Raw genomic sequence first — 15,634 nt, 5'->3', positions numbered from 1 at the left:
GCAGCCGGCCACCTCAATGCTGATCAGAGTGTTCTGGCAGGGGGGCTGCCCCTGCCAGAACACAGGGTTCTATCTGTCAGAACACAATAGAACAGAAGGGGAGAGCGCTGTACAAACAATTGCATTGTTAGTACAGCGGCTCCGGACGGATCTGTCAGTTTTGTTTCATTCAACCCAGCGGGTTGAACGAAAAAAAAAAAAACTAGTGGTCTGTATTAGGCTTAAGTGTTACTAAATTGCAGCAGAGAAAATTCAGGTCTTCTCTCTGCCAGACAGGACAGCACTGTATGACAAAGCTATTTAAATATCAGGACTGGATAGATGAATGCAAATGCTTTTAGTAAGCATTACAGCTTCCATATGTGTACTCTATACAGTCTGTATATCTAGCAGCTTACCTTGAGTTTGTTTAAATATAAAAAGATGAAACTTTAGCCCCACCGCTCTGGTTTCTTATAAAATAGTTAAAGCTGAACCCCAAGTATGATCTTAATTGCATACTTACATTGCAGGGAGTCCCTTGCTCCGGATTTCTTTCAGTGAATACAAGGCTTTCTTTGATTGGATGAGGTGGAAATCATGACATCACCCCTCCTCCTCTTTACCTCATCCAATTAGAAAATGCCTTGTATTCACAAGGTATTAGGAAAATGGCAGCAGATCTGATCAAGTGATCCTACAGTCAGTATGCAGTGGGACAGTGGCTCAGAACAGGACCTGGAAGACTGCAACTATCATCGTAGTGGGACTAACAGCTTCCACAGCCATTGTTAGCTTCCACAGTGGTTCCCCAGGTAAGAAATTTGCATACTTACACAAACTAGACTAATGTAAGTATGTAATAAAGATAATACCGGGAGTTTAGCTTTAGAGTGGAACTAAAGGCAGAGATACTCACCTTCCCAACAGTCCCTCTGGTGCCAGCGTCTTCCGGTGTGCCAGTTTTCAGGTCTCTTCTTTGGCCAGTACGCATCCGCAGGAGTTACTCATCCAGGCACACAGGATCGGAGCTGGCTGCTGTAAGCTGAGCTGTGCATGTGCAGCTCAGATTACATTCTGGGGATTGCTGTGATCAGGCAGGCAGGTAGGTGAACCTTTATTGCAGAAGGGACATTGCGCGTCTTTTCTGCAGTAACAGCCTGCCTGCTCACAGTGAGTTACAGTGAAACTGTTGCTTTAATTGACTCTCTATGTTACAATAACACAACACATCAGCTGTTACATAAAAATGACATTGAATATATATAGTTTTGCAGGTACATAGTCTATTTATATACTGTACGTATCATGCAATAGACATACTCATTGTGCTTTGGGGAACAAACAATAGCAATAGCTTCAGGTAGCATGAGCTGGTAGGAGCAGTGAGTGTGAAGATCAACACTGGACAGGAAAGCCGTTTGGGTTGGATGCGTCTGCAAGAAAAAGTCAAGATTTTAACAACAAATGTTTAACGCATATAATTGAAGGGCCAGTCCATCTAAAAGTGATATTTCAGTTATAGAGTCTGAAGGGCAGAGATGGCACTTTTCAGGACTCCATATTATAGTTCCAAGCTCTGCCCGTACCCTCCCCAGTTCTTGCCCACACTCCTCCTGTTGCATTACTGAGCATATAAATTAGAAGTGGAACTCCTTGTAAGGGCCACAGCATGTGAACAGACACAGGAACTTAAAACACACATCTAGAAAAGCTCAGATATACAACCAAATATTAGACATAGTTACACAGTTACGTTAATAGCACATTGTATACCCTTGTATGTTGTGATCGTTAGGATACCCATCTAATAGTTTTTTTTGATAAAAAGACATATTAGATGGTTTGAACTAGCATCCAGCGTCTACAAAGAAGCGAAATCTCACAGTTCAGTGGGCCTAACCTTCAATATAATTATACCTTAATTCTCTTAGCCTGCTTTGAATACATTGACTTTCCATTTTGTATTAATCCAAGCCACTTTTCCCCAGCTTTAAGGTTAAATCATGCAAACCCTGGGCACTGGGTATTAAACACGGGGTATTTGTATACGTGTACTCAAGGAACTCAGTGAAATTTACTAACGGAATTGAGCATGTTCACTTTGAAAAGTTATTTATCACTATGAGAGTGGATTTTCTCTTAGCTTAGGAAACATGGTGAAAAACAAAAAACAAAAAAAAAAAACACAACCTATTCACGATAAAGGGAAGGAAAAAAAACGAACTTTTCCTGGCACATGATTGGGTATTCTTTGCAAAGTGATTCTTCACTTTGTTTCTCCTCATTCACTTGGAAAGTAAAAATTTACACTGAATGTGAACATTCCAACTGGTAAATTAGGGTCAAGGTGTCTATTTTGCTAAAAACTGGTTAAAGCAAGTTCCACTCATTTTTGTGTTTAGTAAAAGTCAGCAGCTACAAAAAGTGTAGCTGCTGACTTTTAATAAACACACACTCGCCTGTCCCACAGTTCAGCAATGCGACCACCCAAAACCTTGCTTCTCCACAGCACCAGCATTGTAATTGTGGGCACCCGGCTGTGACATCTTCACATCGCTTCACAACCGAGTGCGAGTTGCGCAGCACCTCCCCTTTGGTCGGGCAATCTTCTGGGACCTGTGATGTGCCCCAGAAGATTGCAAGGATTGAGGGGGGAGAGGAGAACTTCCGCTTGAGCCTCCTAGTGGGAACAGGTACCTGTCAAAACTAGGTGAGGAGTGCTTAAAGCGGAACTTCCCCTTTTGGGTGGAGCTCCACTTTAAGCAAGGAGAACAATCTGTGTTCTGTGTACCAGCTACAAATGTGAAGCAATTCACCAATAGTCTAATTCCAGCAAGAGAGTCTCTGGTGAGCAGCTACTAAACTACTCATACTTTAAGGCTGGGTTCACACTGCTGCGGCTGGGAGACCCGGATGTGATTCGCACCGCACTGCAGTTCAAATCACATCCGATCTCTGTGCGATGCGAGTTCAGCCATACAGATAGTATGGCTGAATTCGCTTTGCACCCGCCGCAAACTCGCACAGGACCCTTTTTTTGGTCCGCAGCAGAATCGGATCGCATGGGTGTTCTGCGATATGCGAACTGATCTGGGGGTGTCATTAAGATTTCACTGACACTCCCAGCAGTCCGCATAGGGCAGTGAGAACTGCCGGCGGGAGGCATGCGATGCGGGAAAACGCCGCGGATTCGCGGCGTTCCCGCATCGCTCCAGTGTGAACCCAGCCTAAGACCTACTCTGTTTCTCCGAAAATAAGACCTAGCGTGATTGTCGGTGATGGCTGCAATATAAGCCCTAGCCCCCAAATAAGCCCTACCTTGTTTCCCCAAAAATCACGTTAGGTCTTATTTTTGGGGAAACAGGATATCTACACACAGCTTGTGCACTGTGCATACACTGCTACTGAGATGCCCATAAAATGCAACTTATGTTAGACTCACAACATAATTTTTTTTTAAATGGGCAGATTTTTTAGCAAGAACAAAAGTCTGCATGGCATTAAAGATTAATTCAGGCCTGAGACAAAAAGCAAAAAAACAAAAACAAAACAAAAAAAAAGTAAATAAATTATATATATTATAAGCCATAAGGTTTATTTTTTGTCATTTTGTCCCATTGGGGAGATTTCCCTTCACATCTTGTCCCATAGCCAAAACAGGACATGAGAGGAAATAGCTGCAAATGTAAGGGAATCTCTTGTGGATCACCAGGTCACCAGAAATAGTGTCCCCATTGAAAGATTTCCCTTTTATTACTTTTCTGGGGACAACCGACCAGTGTTCTAAATCCATCTCTAGTTATACTTTAAAGTTTTTTTTTTATAAAATAATAAACATGTCATATTTACCTCCACTGTACAGTTCGTTTTGCACAGAGTGGCCCCGGTCCTCCTCTTCTGGGGTCCGGCAGCGCTGGTGGCTCCTCCCCGCATCGAGTGTCCACGTTGGAGAAGCACTCTGCTTGGTGGACACCCACCTGAGTCCCGCATCTGTGTCCATTCACACAGAATGCATGACTTGGCAACGTCATTGGATTTGATTGACAGCCGTGAGAGCCAATGGCTGCGCTTCTATCAATCTATCCAATCAGGACACGAGACACCAGCTAGATCTGGTCTGCTGATTCCCAGAGGGAGGATGACAGCGTTCAGGTAAGCAAAACGGGGAGGCTGGGGGGCTGCAGCACTACAGAAGGTTTTTCACCTTAATGCATAGAATGCATTAAGGTTAAAAAAATGCATTAAGGTGAAAAACCATAAGGAAATATGTTTTTAGTGTTGGACAAGTATGATTCAACCCATCTTATTTTTTGTGGTGTTCCTTCTGTGAAATTACTTCACATTTTATGTCTTGCTCAAGACACAACCATAATCGAGAGGAGAGGTCTTTAAAGTAAGGTCAATTCTTTCAGAGACTGCAGTCATCAGATCAAGTGTCCCAAATGGAATATATCCTTCTATTCTCGGTCCAGTAACTACATAAAATTTAAGATTTTTCCCTCACTTTAAGTCCCAGTGACATCCAAAGCATTTTTCCGCGCACCCATACAGTAAACAATTATAGTTTGTAAGGCTCTAATAAGTCACATTGCTTGGAGCTACCAGATCACGTATAGGAGTTTTAAACTGGGTAAGTTTACAAATTATCTAGCAGTAGTTTTACAGGATAACAACCTTTCATATTCTGAAACCATCCAACAAGCAACACTTACATGAATCCAACCCAAAGTAAGTAGATTGTGCTGATCCTGTACATTAAATAATTCTTCCACATTCTCCATGTCACAATAGTCTGGACCTGCAGACTGCTTTGGTACAATTATGTGTGTAATGATGAACTCATTATGTGTCTGTAAAAGAAAGCAAGCAAACAACCAAAGTTGGTAATTAAAAAGTGCATCTAAACCCAATAGCAATCATTTGCTATATTGCATCTTACCTGTCATTACATGTGGTGGTTGCATTTGTTTTCTTTTGAGCTTTTTTCAACTAGCTCTAACCACTAACATACTTTCTATCCTAGGGTGACAATGCTCTCTCACCAAACCATAAACATGGAGCAGCAGTGTAGTGACCCTAAAGCAGGGGTCTCCAAACGTTACATATATGGGGCCAGTTTACTGTCCTTCAGACTTTATGGGTGTGACTATGGCCAGTGGGAGTAGAAAATTTCTTGATGTCAGTGGGAGTAAACAATGCAACATCTTTAGTGTGAGGAATAATGCCCCATCATTGGTGTCAGTGGCAGGAATAGTGCCCCATTGTTGGTGTAAGTGGGAGGAATAGTAGCCCGTTGTTGCTGTCAGTGGCAGTAATAAAGCCCCTATTAGTGGTGAGTAAAATTATAGGAGTCTGATAATGTTGAGTTTATATATAGATATAGGTAGAGAGAGAGAGAGAGAGAGAGAGAGAGAGAGAGAGAGAGAGAGAGAGAGAGAGAGAGAGAGAGAGAGAGAGAGAGAGAGAGAGAGAGAGAGAGAGTAGGAGTAGGAATAAACTATACGGTCACACCTAAAACACGCCCTGACCTTATGCATATTCATTTGTTCACTTAACACGCTTATGTTGCTGAGAACTGTGTTGTCTCTCCACTGCAGTGTATGAAATAAACAACACCTTTTTCCTTTTTATCGATTTGGGCTCACTGTCCCACCTGAATGGTCTTGTTTGGAGACACCCTAACCTGATTTAACAGAATGGTGCCTGCGGATACAGTCCAGCCACAGAGACACAAAACTCACGTTGAGCAGACAAGTGGCCACAGTAAGAAACTGTTATTTTTACTTATTCTGCTCTCTGTGGCGAGTAATTAGTCGGTGTCTGGGATCCATTGGCTGAAGGAGTTGTTCACGAGATGGTGAGATTAGGGAAAAATTAAGGAGAAATTTAGTGTAAACTAGAATAATGTTGATGTTACACAGTTTGACTCAAATAGCTCTTTTACTTTACTTGTTGCAGAAATAATAGAGCCGATAATAATTATCATTGTTGATGTTTTGTTTCTATGCTTGGGGTGTCAATAGATTTATGAGAAGGTCTGACCAGAGGACTGTAGTAGTGAGCTTGTGTGGCAAGTAATGCCTATGTGGGAAGTGCACAGGCCTTTGTGGCCATGTGCAATAAAGTGCCATTTGACGGCTACTGTGTGTAGCCCGGGATAAATTTTGGGTGACGACCCACAAATTTTGAGACTCGGTGTGAGGACTCTAGATTGAGAGCAAGGCACTCTCATGGGCCTTGCAGACCGGGAGAGGTAAAAGTGGCACGAGTAAGTCCTATGGCACACAGATATGGACAGTGGTTAAGATATTACACCAAGACTATTATAGGCTGGACCAAAACAGAGCTGATCTAATACCAGAAGGTGTTATTATCTATTAATTTGGGTTTCTGTGTATGTTAATTTTTAAGGCAGATTGACAGAGTTGGATAAGGGGATTAAATGTGTACAATATTGGATTTTTGAAAGTATGAAACGTGATAAAATTTTAACTAGTTATAAGCCTGTCAAAGTTTATCTAATGCATATCATTGATGGGTCTAGCAAAAGGGATAAGACCAGGCAATGCAAGTGTTATCTAAATGTTTAAGAAATGTTTGAGAAGCAGAAATATAGCTAAGTATAACTGAGTTGAAAAAAATAAGTGTGAGAATTCATTGGGGATATGAGAAGCCTGCGTTTTTTGCAGATTCCTCACCTCCCACCTTTGTATTTCTGTGTAAGAAAGGAGTGAGGTGCCCCTCCCCTTTACATTCCTGTGTAACATTGTGTGTTTGTAGAAGAGAGAAATCAGAAGGTTATTGATGATTTAAAGAAGTAAATGGGAAACATGAAAGTGAATTGCACTAGAAAGAAAGTGGACAAAATGTTGTAGAATTAATGAGTGGCCCTCTCAGGAAAAAAATCAGGTGTCTTGATGGATGCTAGACAAGAAAAGGCTGAGGATGTTTTTGATTACTTTAAATGTGTTCAGTCCTTGGATGCAACTGATTGTACTATCTTTACTGCCATAATAAGGAAACAAGGATTTGAATTGGCTTTGCCAAGAGAAGTGTGCAGAGCATTGAAGCCCAGAGAAAGGAGAGAAAAGAGAAGACAACAGACGTAATGCTTTTTTAGCCTAAAATGAGGTTCAAGAAGATAATGTGTTTTTCAAAGAGAAACCAGGAAATGTTTAAATTGTGGTAAAAGTGGGCATCTTGCCAAAGGCGCAGACACCAAAGAACATTGTGAACGATATAATGGAATAACAGAATTGCAGTTGAGGAATCAGAGCTACGATAGCCTTTATTTGGCTTGTGATTTTATGGTTGCATCCATTTCTGAACCTGCTGAGATAAATCACATTAATAGGTTTAGTGAGAAAGATGAGGAGCAAAGGTTTATGCTCATCTGATGCCAGAGACGGGCAACATGAAGAAAAGGATGGCGACAAAGGCAAAGATAGGACTGGTGCCAGTACTTTAGCATTAAGTTCAACTGAGAGGTGACCAATTTATCTGAACAGTCTTTCCCTAGAAGTTGGCTGTCCAGAAGATTATTGTCACGCTTTATGTATATCCTCCATTCTTAAATGGTGTGAACCCTCCTCATCCTGCCCTGTTGACCGCAAACCCTTTCAAACCGCGTATGAAATAGATATGGTTGGTGGCTGCACCAAGATCTACGTCGTGGCAAGAACACAAAAATAAAGCTGCAGCTGCAACCTGTGCCACTGGTGCTGTACAAAAGAGAAGACATGCTTTAGAACGGATGTTATGAAGAAATATGCAAATTAAATCTTGAACCTCCCTTTTTGCTCCCAGAAATAGATTGTCTTATCTAGCTGGTCTGATGCAGTACTGTCATGGCGGCAAAGATGATATGAGTTCTGATTGGATTAAACTATACAGTCACACCTAAAACACGCCTAGACCTTATGCATATTCATACGTATAAAATGTTATAGCCTGTAGATGCAACCTCAGAAACATGTTCACTTTACTCGCTTAGGTTACTGAGAACTGTGTTGTACCTCTCCCCTGCAGTGTATGGAATAAACAGCACCATTTTCCTTTTTATCGATTTGGGCTTACTGAATGGTCTTGTTTGGAGCCTCCCTAACCTGATTTAACAGTGGCGTCAGCGGGAGAAATTGTGTCCCATTGTTGGTGTCAGTGGGAGAAATTGTGTCCTATTGTTGGTGTCAGTGGGATGAATAGTGCCCCACTGTTGGTGTCAGTGGCAAGAATTATGCCCCCTTTGTAGGTGTCAACAAGAGGAATAGTGCCCCAAAGGCCACATGAAATCAAATAAAGGGCCACATCCACCCCCCGGGCCGCAGTTGGGAGACCACTGCCCATTTTTTTCTGTAATGGTTCTGTTTTAGCTCATTACTCTGGGTCTTCTCAAAAGTCTGGATATTAACCAGAATATGACAGGGGTTCCATTTAAAGATTTTTACACCATCAGAAAAAAGGTGGGAACTTTTCTCAACCCAAAGAAGGCTCTTCCATTCTTTTAAACAAACCCTAGTCAGGCAGGCTGGGGAATTTGGCATGCATTAGCATTCTCCTTTAAAATTATGCAGGAGAGACTAATCTAGGATTTGTACTCTGGTAAAAAAAAAATATATCCATCTGACTGATTATTGCTGGTCTGTTTGTCAAATACATTTTTTACTACTATATTTAAATCAAAGTTCTCTGCTTCTACCAATAAAAACGCTTTAGCTGTCTTACAATACCCAGTGCTAGCATTTCTGTTTGATAGATCTAGTTATTTTCCTTATTTTACTGCTTGTCAGAACAATCTGACACACTTGAAGAGGCCTGAACATATCTGTCACATAGAGCTCCATCAAATGCAGAGAAGTAAATGCTATGTTCCTTCCGCATGACATAACAGACACAGAAAGCAATGAGAAATGTTAGATATACTGAACTCCCCATGGTTTAATGGCCTTTCACATTTATCCCTGGAGCACTGGTGCTAACAACTGAAATATCCATAATGAAATCGACCAGACAGTTTGTAGTTTCTGCCATACATAACAAGCCAAGCAGGTCTGCTTGAAATTACGATGCATGCTCTATGTGTAGGAAACTCACTGCCAGATACTTCAACAATTCTAAACAACCGCCATCATGATAAAAGTCGTATTAAACCAAAAATGTACTATATTGCAGCTTACCAATCCTTAAATGTAGTGGGTGCATTTATTGTTTAGGCATTGTTTCCTTATTTTCACCTGGTGATCTGGCCAATAACATACTTCCTGGCTCTTCTAAGTATAAGAAACAGTCACACTTGGAAAGCAGCACTGCCTGAGGAGGGTAGTGTTAGACGGACTAGAAGAATTAGATGGACTTTACATACCGTAAGTGGCTCACAAAGCTAAACTCTAGTTAACATATTTTAAGCACTAATGGTTAAGAAATGGTGTTGCGCTCCGACTACATAAATCTAATTAAATTAACATGTACTCAAATGACAACCAAAACAGTAATAAACTAAAGTGTGGAACTGTATGTTTAAATAAACTCAGACAATGTGCATAAATATTAAAGTGCAATACACCAGGTCACATTGTGCGCTTGACAAAAAACTTGATATGAGAAATCCTCTATAGATGACAGTGAGATAATATTAAGTATATATATATATATAAAATCACTAATAAAACAATTAAGGTCAAAATCAATATTGAGTCCCTGGGGCGCAAAAGTGTCTAAAGTGTCTAAACACTGACACTTTTGCGCCCCAGGGACTCAATATTGATTTTGACCTTAATTGTTTTATTAGTGATTTTTGACTACATTATTTATAAGCTTCTTTTGTTAGGATGTTTTTAAAATTACTATTATGTGAATTTTGGATCTCTTTTCCGGTGTCCTCTCCTAAATTGAGAGTGATTCTGATATTTTGATATATTTTATCTTATCCTATTCTATTTTTATATATATTCTATTCCCCTTTTTTTTTAATCAGTCTCTGTTTTTAGTGTTACTCTTGGAGATCGATTATGACTACCGCTCATACTAAACTACAACGCTCATATCAGAGTGATTCTGATATTTTTACATATTCTATCTTATTCTATTCTATTTTTATATATATTCTATTCCCCTTTTTTTAATCAGTCTATGTTTTTAGTGTTACTCTTGGAGATCGATTATGACTCCCGTTAGGACCATCTATGATGGCCGTTATCATGGAATTCTTACATCCTAGTCCAATATATTGTTGATCTCATATATACACAATTTTAGCTATAACTTTTAACTTTTTCCCATATCACTCAGTTTATACACTGCTAGTGATCTAGTAAATAGTCGTAAGTGTGTTGTAGATCACTGTCTCCCTCCTAGACATCACTGCTTTTTAAATGGACCTGTTGATAATTTATATCGCCAATAGCTGATTCCCAATTATTGGCCATGCTATACCACACACCTTAAGATTTTATATAATTATCGATATCTCTTACACATAATAATTTTATGACTATGGTTTTACTAGTGTAGCTTTTTTGTTTTTATTTAATCACTTTCAATTTTAATATATTCGCCCAGTATTGCCTATACTTTTCCTCTTTGTTGTTTTATGCTAGATGTCATTTTAGAAACGAACGTTATTGCGCAGGTACGCTAATGAGAAGGGTTGCTCTGTTATTACCTTCGGGGCTGCGCCAATAAGAATAATGTTTCCTGGGTATTTCCCAGCGGGCTATAACAGTTAATGATAATCTACAATAAAAAATACCCCCACAAAATGATCGCAAGTGAGGCTTGCACATTTCCTGTCACTGTCACGTCCGTTGACCATTACTCTATATATATTAGCCCACGAGAAAATGGCCGTAGATGGGGCCACAATGGACTTCACAAAAATGGCTGCTAATTACTGACACTATTTATACGTTCGCCCTTACCCCAGTTGTTATTCCCTGATGAAGTCATTTGACGATACGCGTAGGAACACAATTGGCCAGTAAGGACACCGGAAGTGACGTCCGGAAGCGCGAACGTGACACGCGTTCGTTTAAGTTGTGCTTTTATTATTGTTTTAAATGTGAGTACCTTACCTTCGTTTTATACCCAATAAATTGTGAATACGTACTTCACTATTGGAGTGTTCCCCTTGCTTTCTCTGCATGTTACAACGTGCCCACGGTGAATGAGAGTCCAGGATTACATCACCTACTGAACCTACATTGGACAACAAGCGTCACTTTGGAAATGCTGTTTACCTTACAGCAGTAAGGTAAGGTAATTACTGCACCTAGTGTGAGGATATTATACGGATAGGAGCACTGGTGGAATCCACCCCCTGCCTTTGGAGCACGCAGGATACTGCTTTGTTGATCACCAAATGGACGCATTTTATCATTAAATGGATATGCTCTCTATATAACTATAGTTCACCTTATTTTTGTTTTTGGAATTTTTGCTCAAACACACATTTCACTGCTTATGGACTATTAGTATTTTGTTCAGACACGTGACACACTACACATGGATTATTAGTATTTTGTGTATTCTTTGATCTGTTTTGCACTTTTATAACGACACTCAGGTTTTTTTTTTTTTTTTTTGTCATATCATCTATATATTCGGATATATACTTAATATTATCTCACTGTCATCTATAGAGGATTTCTCATATCAAGTTTTTTGTCAAGCGCACAATGTGACCTGGTGTATTGCACTTTAATATTTATGCACATTGTCTGAGTTTATTTAAACATACAGTTCCACACTTTAGTTTATTACTGTTTTGGTTGTCATTTGAGTACATGTTAATTTAATTAGATTTATGTAGTCGGAGCGCAACACCATTTCTTAACCATTATTACTTAATCTGGGGAGGGTGTATACCCCTGCCGGTGTTTTGCTGCAACCCCACTAGTTTTAGGACACATTGGTAGGCGCGAGAATACTTTTACTCTCATATTTTAAGCACTGCTGACAGCAAAACAGGAGAATCGTTTGGCAAAGTGAGGGAGCAAGAACTGAGGCTAGCTTGACAGATTAATATCAAAAAGGGATCGGAACAGAGTTTCTTTCTTGCCTGATAATTTTTTCCCCTTGATTCATGGTCTACCCACTTGAATAGGATAGTCACCCAATCCACGAAAACAGGGGTGCCCAACCAGTGGCCCGTGGAGCCCTCTGATGTGGTCCGCAACCTCCTGCTCTGGGATGGTGGGTTGGCAAGCCCAGATTGCAGTTTGTCTACCCGCCATACCAGAGCATCAGTGTTGTGAATGAAGCCAGCAGTAGAGAAAGCAAGCAGCTGTGGAGCAGAGCTTCATAAGCCAATGCTTCCTGTATAGCACCGGCTCCTGTCATAGGTGGAGTGATACCAAATGCACTCTGCCTGGGACAGCAAGTTTATTACTAAAATCACAGTGTATATATGGACATATCTGTTCTGCAGTGGTTACTGGGCTGCTTTTAAACTGATTTCCAGGTGTAGCGCAGTGTACCTGTGGCTTACCTGCACTGAGCCATAGACTTCTCGTCTTACCTGTGGGTTTATTGCACTTTCAGAAAGAAATTCTATGGCAAAGAACAGCTAACCTACAGGAAAGCCACAGGTGCAGGTAGACCACAGACCATCAGTGTAAAAGTAGCCTAAGGCCCCTTTAACATGATCTGTCTGACCCAATCAGACCCTCCATTTACCGCTATGGAGCAGCAGATGTAAACAGACTTGTTTCCGTTTACACCTGCCTCCTTCCAATCCGATCTGCTCAAAAAACGGAAAGTGGATCCGTCCCCTTCCACTTTCTTTTTTTCTTTCTTTTAAAAAAAACCTATGGCGTGCAAAACACACCCAAAAACGTCCACCCGGTGCCAAAAAAAGTGGACACACATCAAGAGTGACACACAAAAATGTGCAATGGGTGTCTGCTGTCCTCCACAAGGAAGGACCTTACCCTGATCCCCCAGGGCGTTAGGCTCCAGACGGGGACTGAGGTACCAAATACATGGCCCATCCAGCCAAAGCCGGACGACCGCCTTTCTCCAGAAGGTCTGCCGAAACAGACCCACCTAGGTACTAGGGTAGGGGCTCCTCCGAAGGGAGGCCCCCCAAAGAGAGGGCGAACCAAGCCAGAAGGCCTGTGTCCACCCTCCCAGAAGACTTTCAGGGTTGGCCCGAGGACCGACACCCTACTCGCCAAACATCCAGTGACAACACAAAACGTGACACACAACAATCAAAATAAATAAATAAGTAAAGTGGGGAAGAGATAGTGAAGAGGGAGAGTGAAAAAGGTGGCCATTGTGTAAACACAATGACCAGGATCCGTCCCCTTCCATTTGACCAGATGAGAGGGCCCATAGAGTAGAGTGGGCTGTGTCTGTGTCCGCTTTACATATGCAGAGTGGACGCAGAACTGTCATATGCTCATTGTGGCCCGCGACTGGTTACTAAGTCGCTTAAGTGGCCCTCGCTCTTCAAAAGGTTGGGCACCCCTGCATTAAAAGAAATCAAAGAAATGTTATTTTGTGTCTGAGTGCATCTCTGGAGATTCTAAAACACGTTCTGCCTTCTCAGCTTAAGGCTAGTTTATTTTGGGGAGTCTGCTAAGTGCACCTCCACCTTCATCCAAGAGCTCAACTGTGCGTATATGTCAAAGAATCAAGCATATGCATTTGGGGAAAGACTTCTTACAAATATTAGGCAGTCAGATTGAGCCTACAAGTTCAACCAACATCTAATGTCTATAGATTCCTTAAATTAACAGATATGGTAAACCCATTGAATAGAGCTCTAAATAAAGGTTACACAACTTTTTTTCAGATGTTTTACAGTACCACAGCTTTCAGTTGGAGACCACATCTTTTTGAGGCCCCTGAAAAATGCCAACTTGTCAATGGAGCCTCAAAAGTTTAACATCTGTGACCTAAGTCCATCATTTTATTCAATATTTCTGCATCTCTTTAGAACAGATTTGAATACAAGTCATACCAGCTTGCCACAAAGAATCCCACACGTCTCAATTCCTCGGGTGGTATTTGCATCCGCCAACTGCAAAAATTTCTGAGAAAGATCTTTGGGTAGAACCACCATTCGGAGGCCTTCCACAATTTCATCTAACACAGCAAAACAAGAAAACAGTTATTTTCATGTGGACAAAATGATTTCCAGCTGGTATCATATCTGCAAACATCTATCTAACACTAGGTTAACAATAGTCTCATAATGCTCATGCAGATATTGACACCAAAGCAAGCGTATCAGAGGTCTTAAAAGTTAGAATCTTTTGCACTTTTCTTCTTCTTTTTTTTTTTTTGCATTTTTGTTACCTAGCGTAATGGCGTAGAGCGGATGACATATCAGCTTGGATAACTGAAGTCTCCACAATTTAAGACATTATTACATAACAATTTACTTTGTTCATGAAAAAATTTAGGGTAAATGCGCAAGTATATACCGGAAATACTTACGGTTTAGGTTTATGGCTTAACCTGTGTGACAATGGGAAAGGCGAGGTGATTGATGGATGCTATGTATCTCCTCGCATGCGTTCATATGCAGGAAATGAAGATGGAATCCGGTCTGGGTTTTCCAGGCCACCTTGGCAGAGTTGGTGCGGAACCGGATTTTGCTTTCCACTGGTGACCACCAGCAGGTGGTATAAATAAAGCAGGACTGGAGCAAAAGGTTGCTCTAGCCTGTGGTTTAGGGAAGCTAATAACTAACTGAGAGAGCTGCATATGGACAGTGCTCTGTAAGAGAAAGGAAAAGGTTTGCAAAACATTTTTTTTTTTGGTGACTGGGAGAAGCCCTTCACCTATGAGATATGAACCTGAAATGCTTAGTTAGTGCCTGGATGGCAAGGATTTACTTTGTTTTTTATTTTTTTAGGCAACCTTTTAAATAAAACTGGCTACAAGTCAGACTTTTAAGAAAAGACCCGTTGTTTGGACTGCCTTTTTCACAGGGAAGGTGATCCCCATTTAAGCTAACCCCCACACCTGCCAAAGGAATTGTGATGCTGGTCAGCCAGTCTTGTGATTTATGCATCTTTGCAACACTGGGGAACTAGGCAGATGACACATATTTCCTGATTTAGCAGTACAGCTTCCTGTATCACCTGTCTATAGCCTGTCCAATAGACAATCAGTGAACATCATCACCTCTACTTCTATGAAATGAGCTGGAAGCTCACCAAGAAAGCAGAGATACTAACAGTATGGTACCAGCATGCCCATCCTTATTGGCAGAGGTGAGTGTGTGCATCACAACAATAGCCAGCTGGAATATCCTTTCATACAGTAGATGAAACCATTCACAAAATTGTATTAAAACCTTGGAAACCAAACCTGTTTGCCTGTTGTCATTAACTCCCCTGATGGTATTCCCAAGTCTGGCTCAGGGTGGAATTTTTATACCAAAAGCGGTAGCCCCGAGCCAGACTCGGGACCGCATCGCTGGATCCAGGAGGACGTTTACTTACCTTCTCCCTCGGATCCAGCAATGTCCCCTCGCTGTACGAGCGAGCCGTGTCTCGCTCGATCTATCACGGAGCCGAGCTCCGTTCCCTGCAAAAGTTGAGACGCACGGGGACGGAGATCGGCGCCAAATTCAAAAAGTGAAACACTCACTATACATACAGTATAATGTAATCTTACAGATTACATTGCTGTATGTAATAAT

At 41.2% G+C, this 15,634-nt stretch overlaps 1 protein-coding gene across 3 annotated transcripts in view; it reads right to left on the bottom strand.

The window, feature by feature from the left end:
- STAMBPL1 (STAM binding protein like 1) overlaps nucleotides 1–15,634 on the bottom strand; it is a 71,361-nt gene that overhangs the window by 5,073 nt on the left and 50,654 nt on the right. For all 3 annotated transcript variants that reach the window (XM_077454176.1, XM_077454175.1, XM_077454174.1), the window contains 3 exons: nucleotides 13,943–14,067; nucleotides 4,695–4,832; nucleotides 1,303–1,415 (listed from right to left, as the gene is read on the bottom strand). In XM_077454176.1, the coding sequence (XP_077310302.1) occupies nucleotides 1,303–1,415; nucleotides 4,695–4,832; nucleotides 13,943–14,067 (376 nt within the window). The remainder of the gene's footprint in view (nucleotides 1–1,302; nucleotides 1,416–4,694; nucleotides 4,833–13,942; nucleotides 14,068–15,634) is intronic.

The sequence above is a fragment of the Lithobates pipiens genome, unplaced genomic scaffold (genome assembly GCF_037356315.1).
Source record: "Lithobates pipiens isolate NorthernLeopardFrog02 unplaced genomic scaffold, aLitPip1_a1.2 Scaffold_25, whole genome shotgun sequence".
In the NCBI taxonomy this organism is placed as follows: Eukaryota; Metazoa; Chordata; class Amphibia; order Anura; family Ranidae; genus Lithobates; species Lithobates pipiens.
This window is presented reverse-complemented; position numbering and strand designations above follow the sequence as displayed.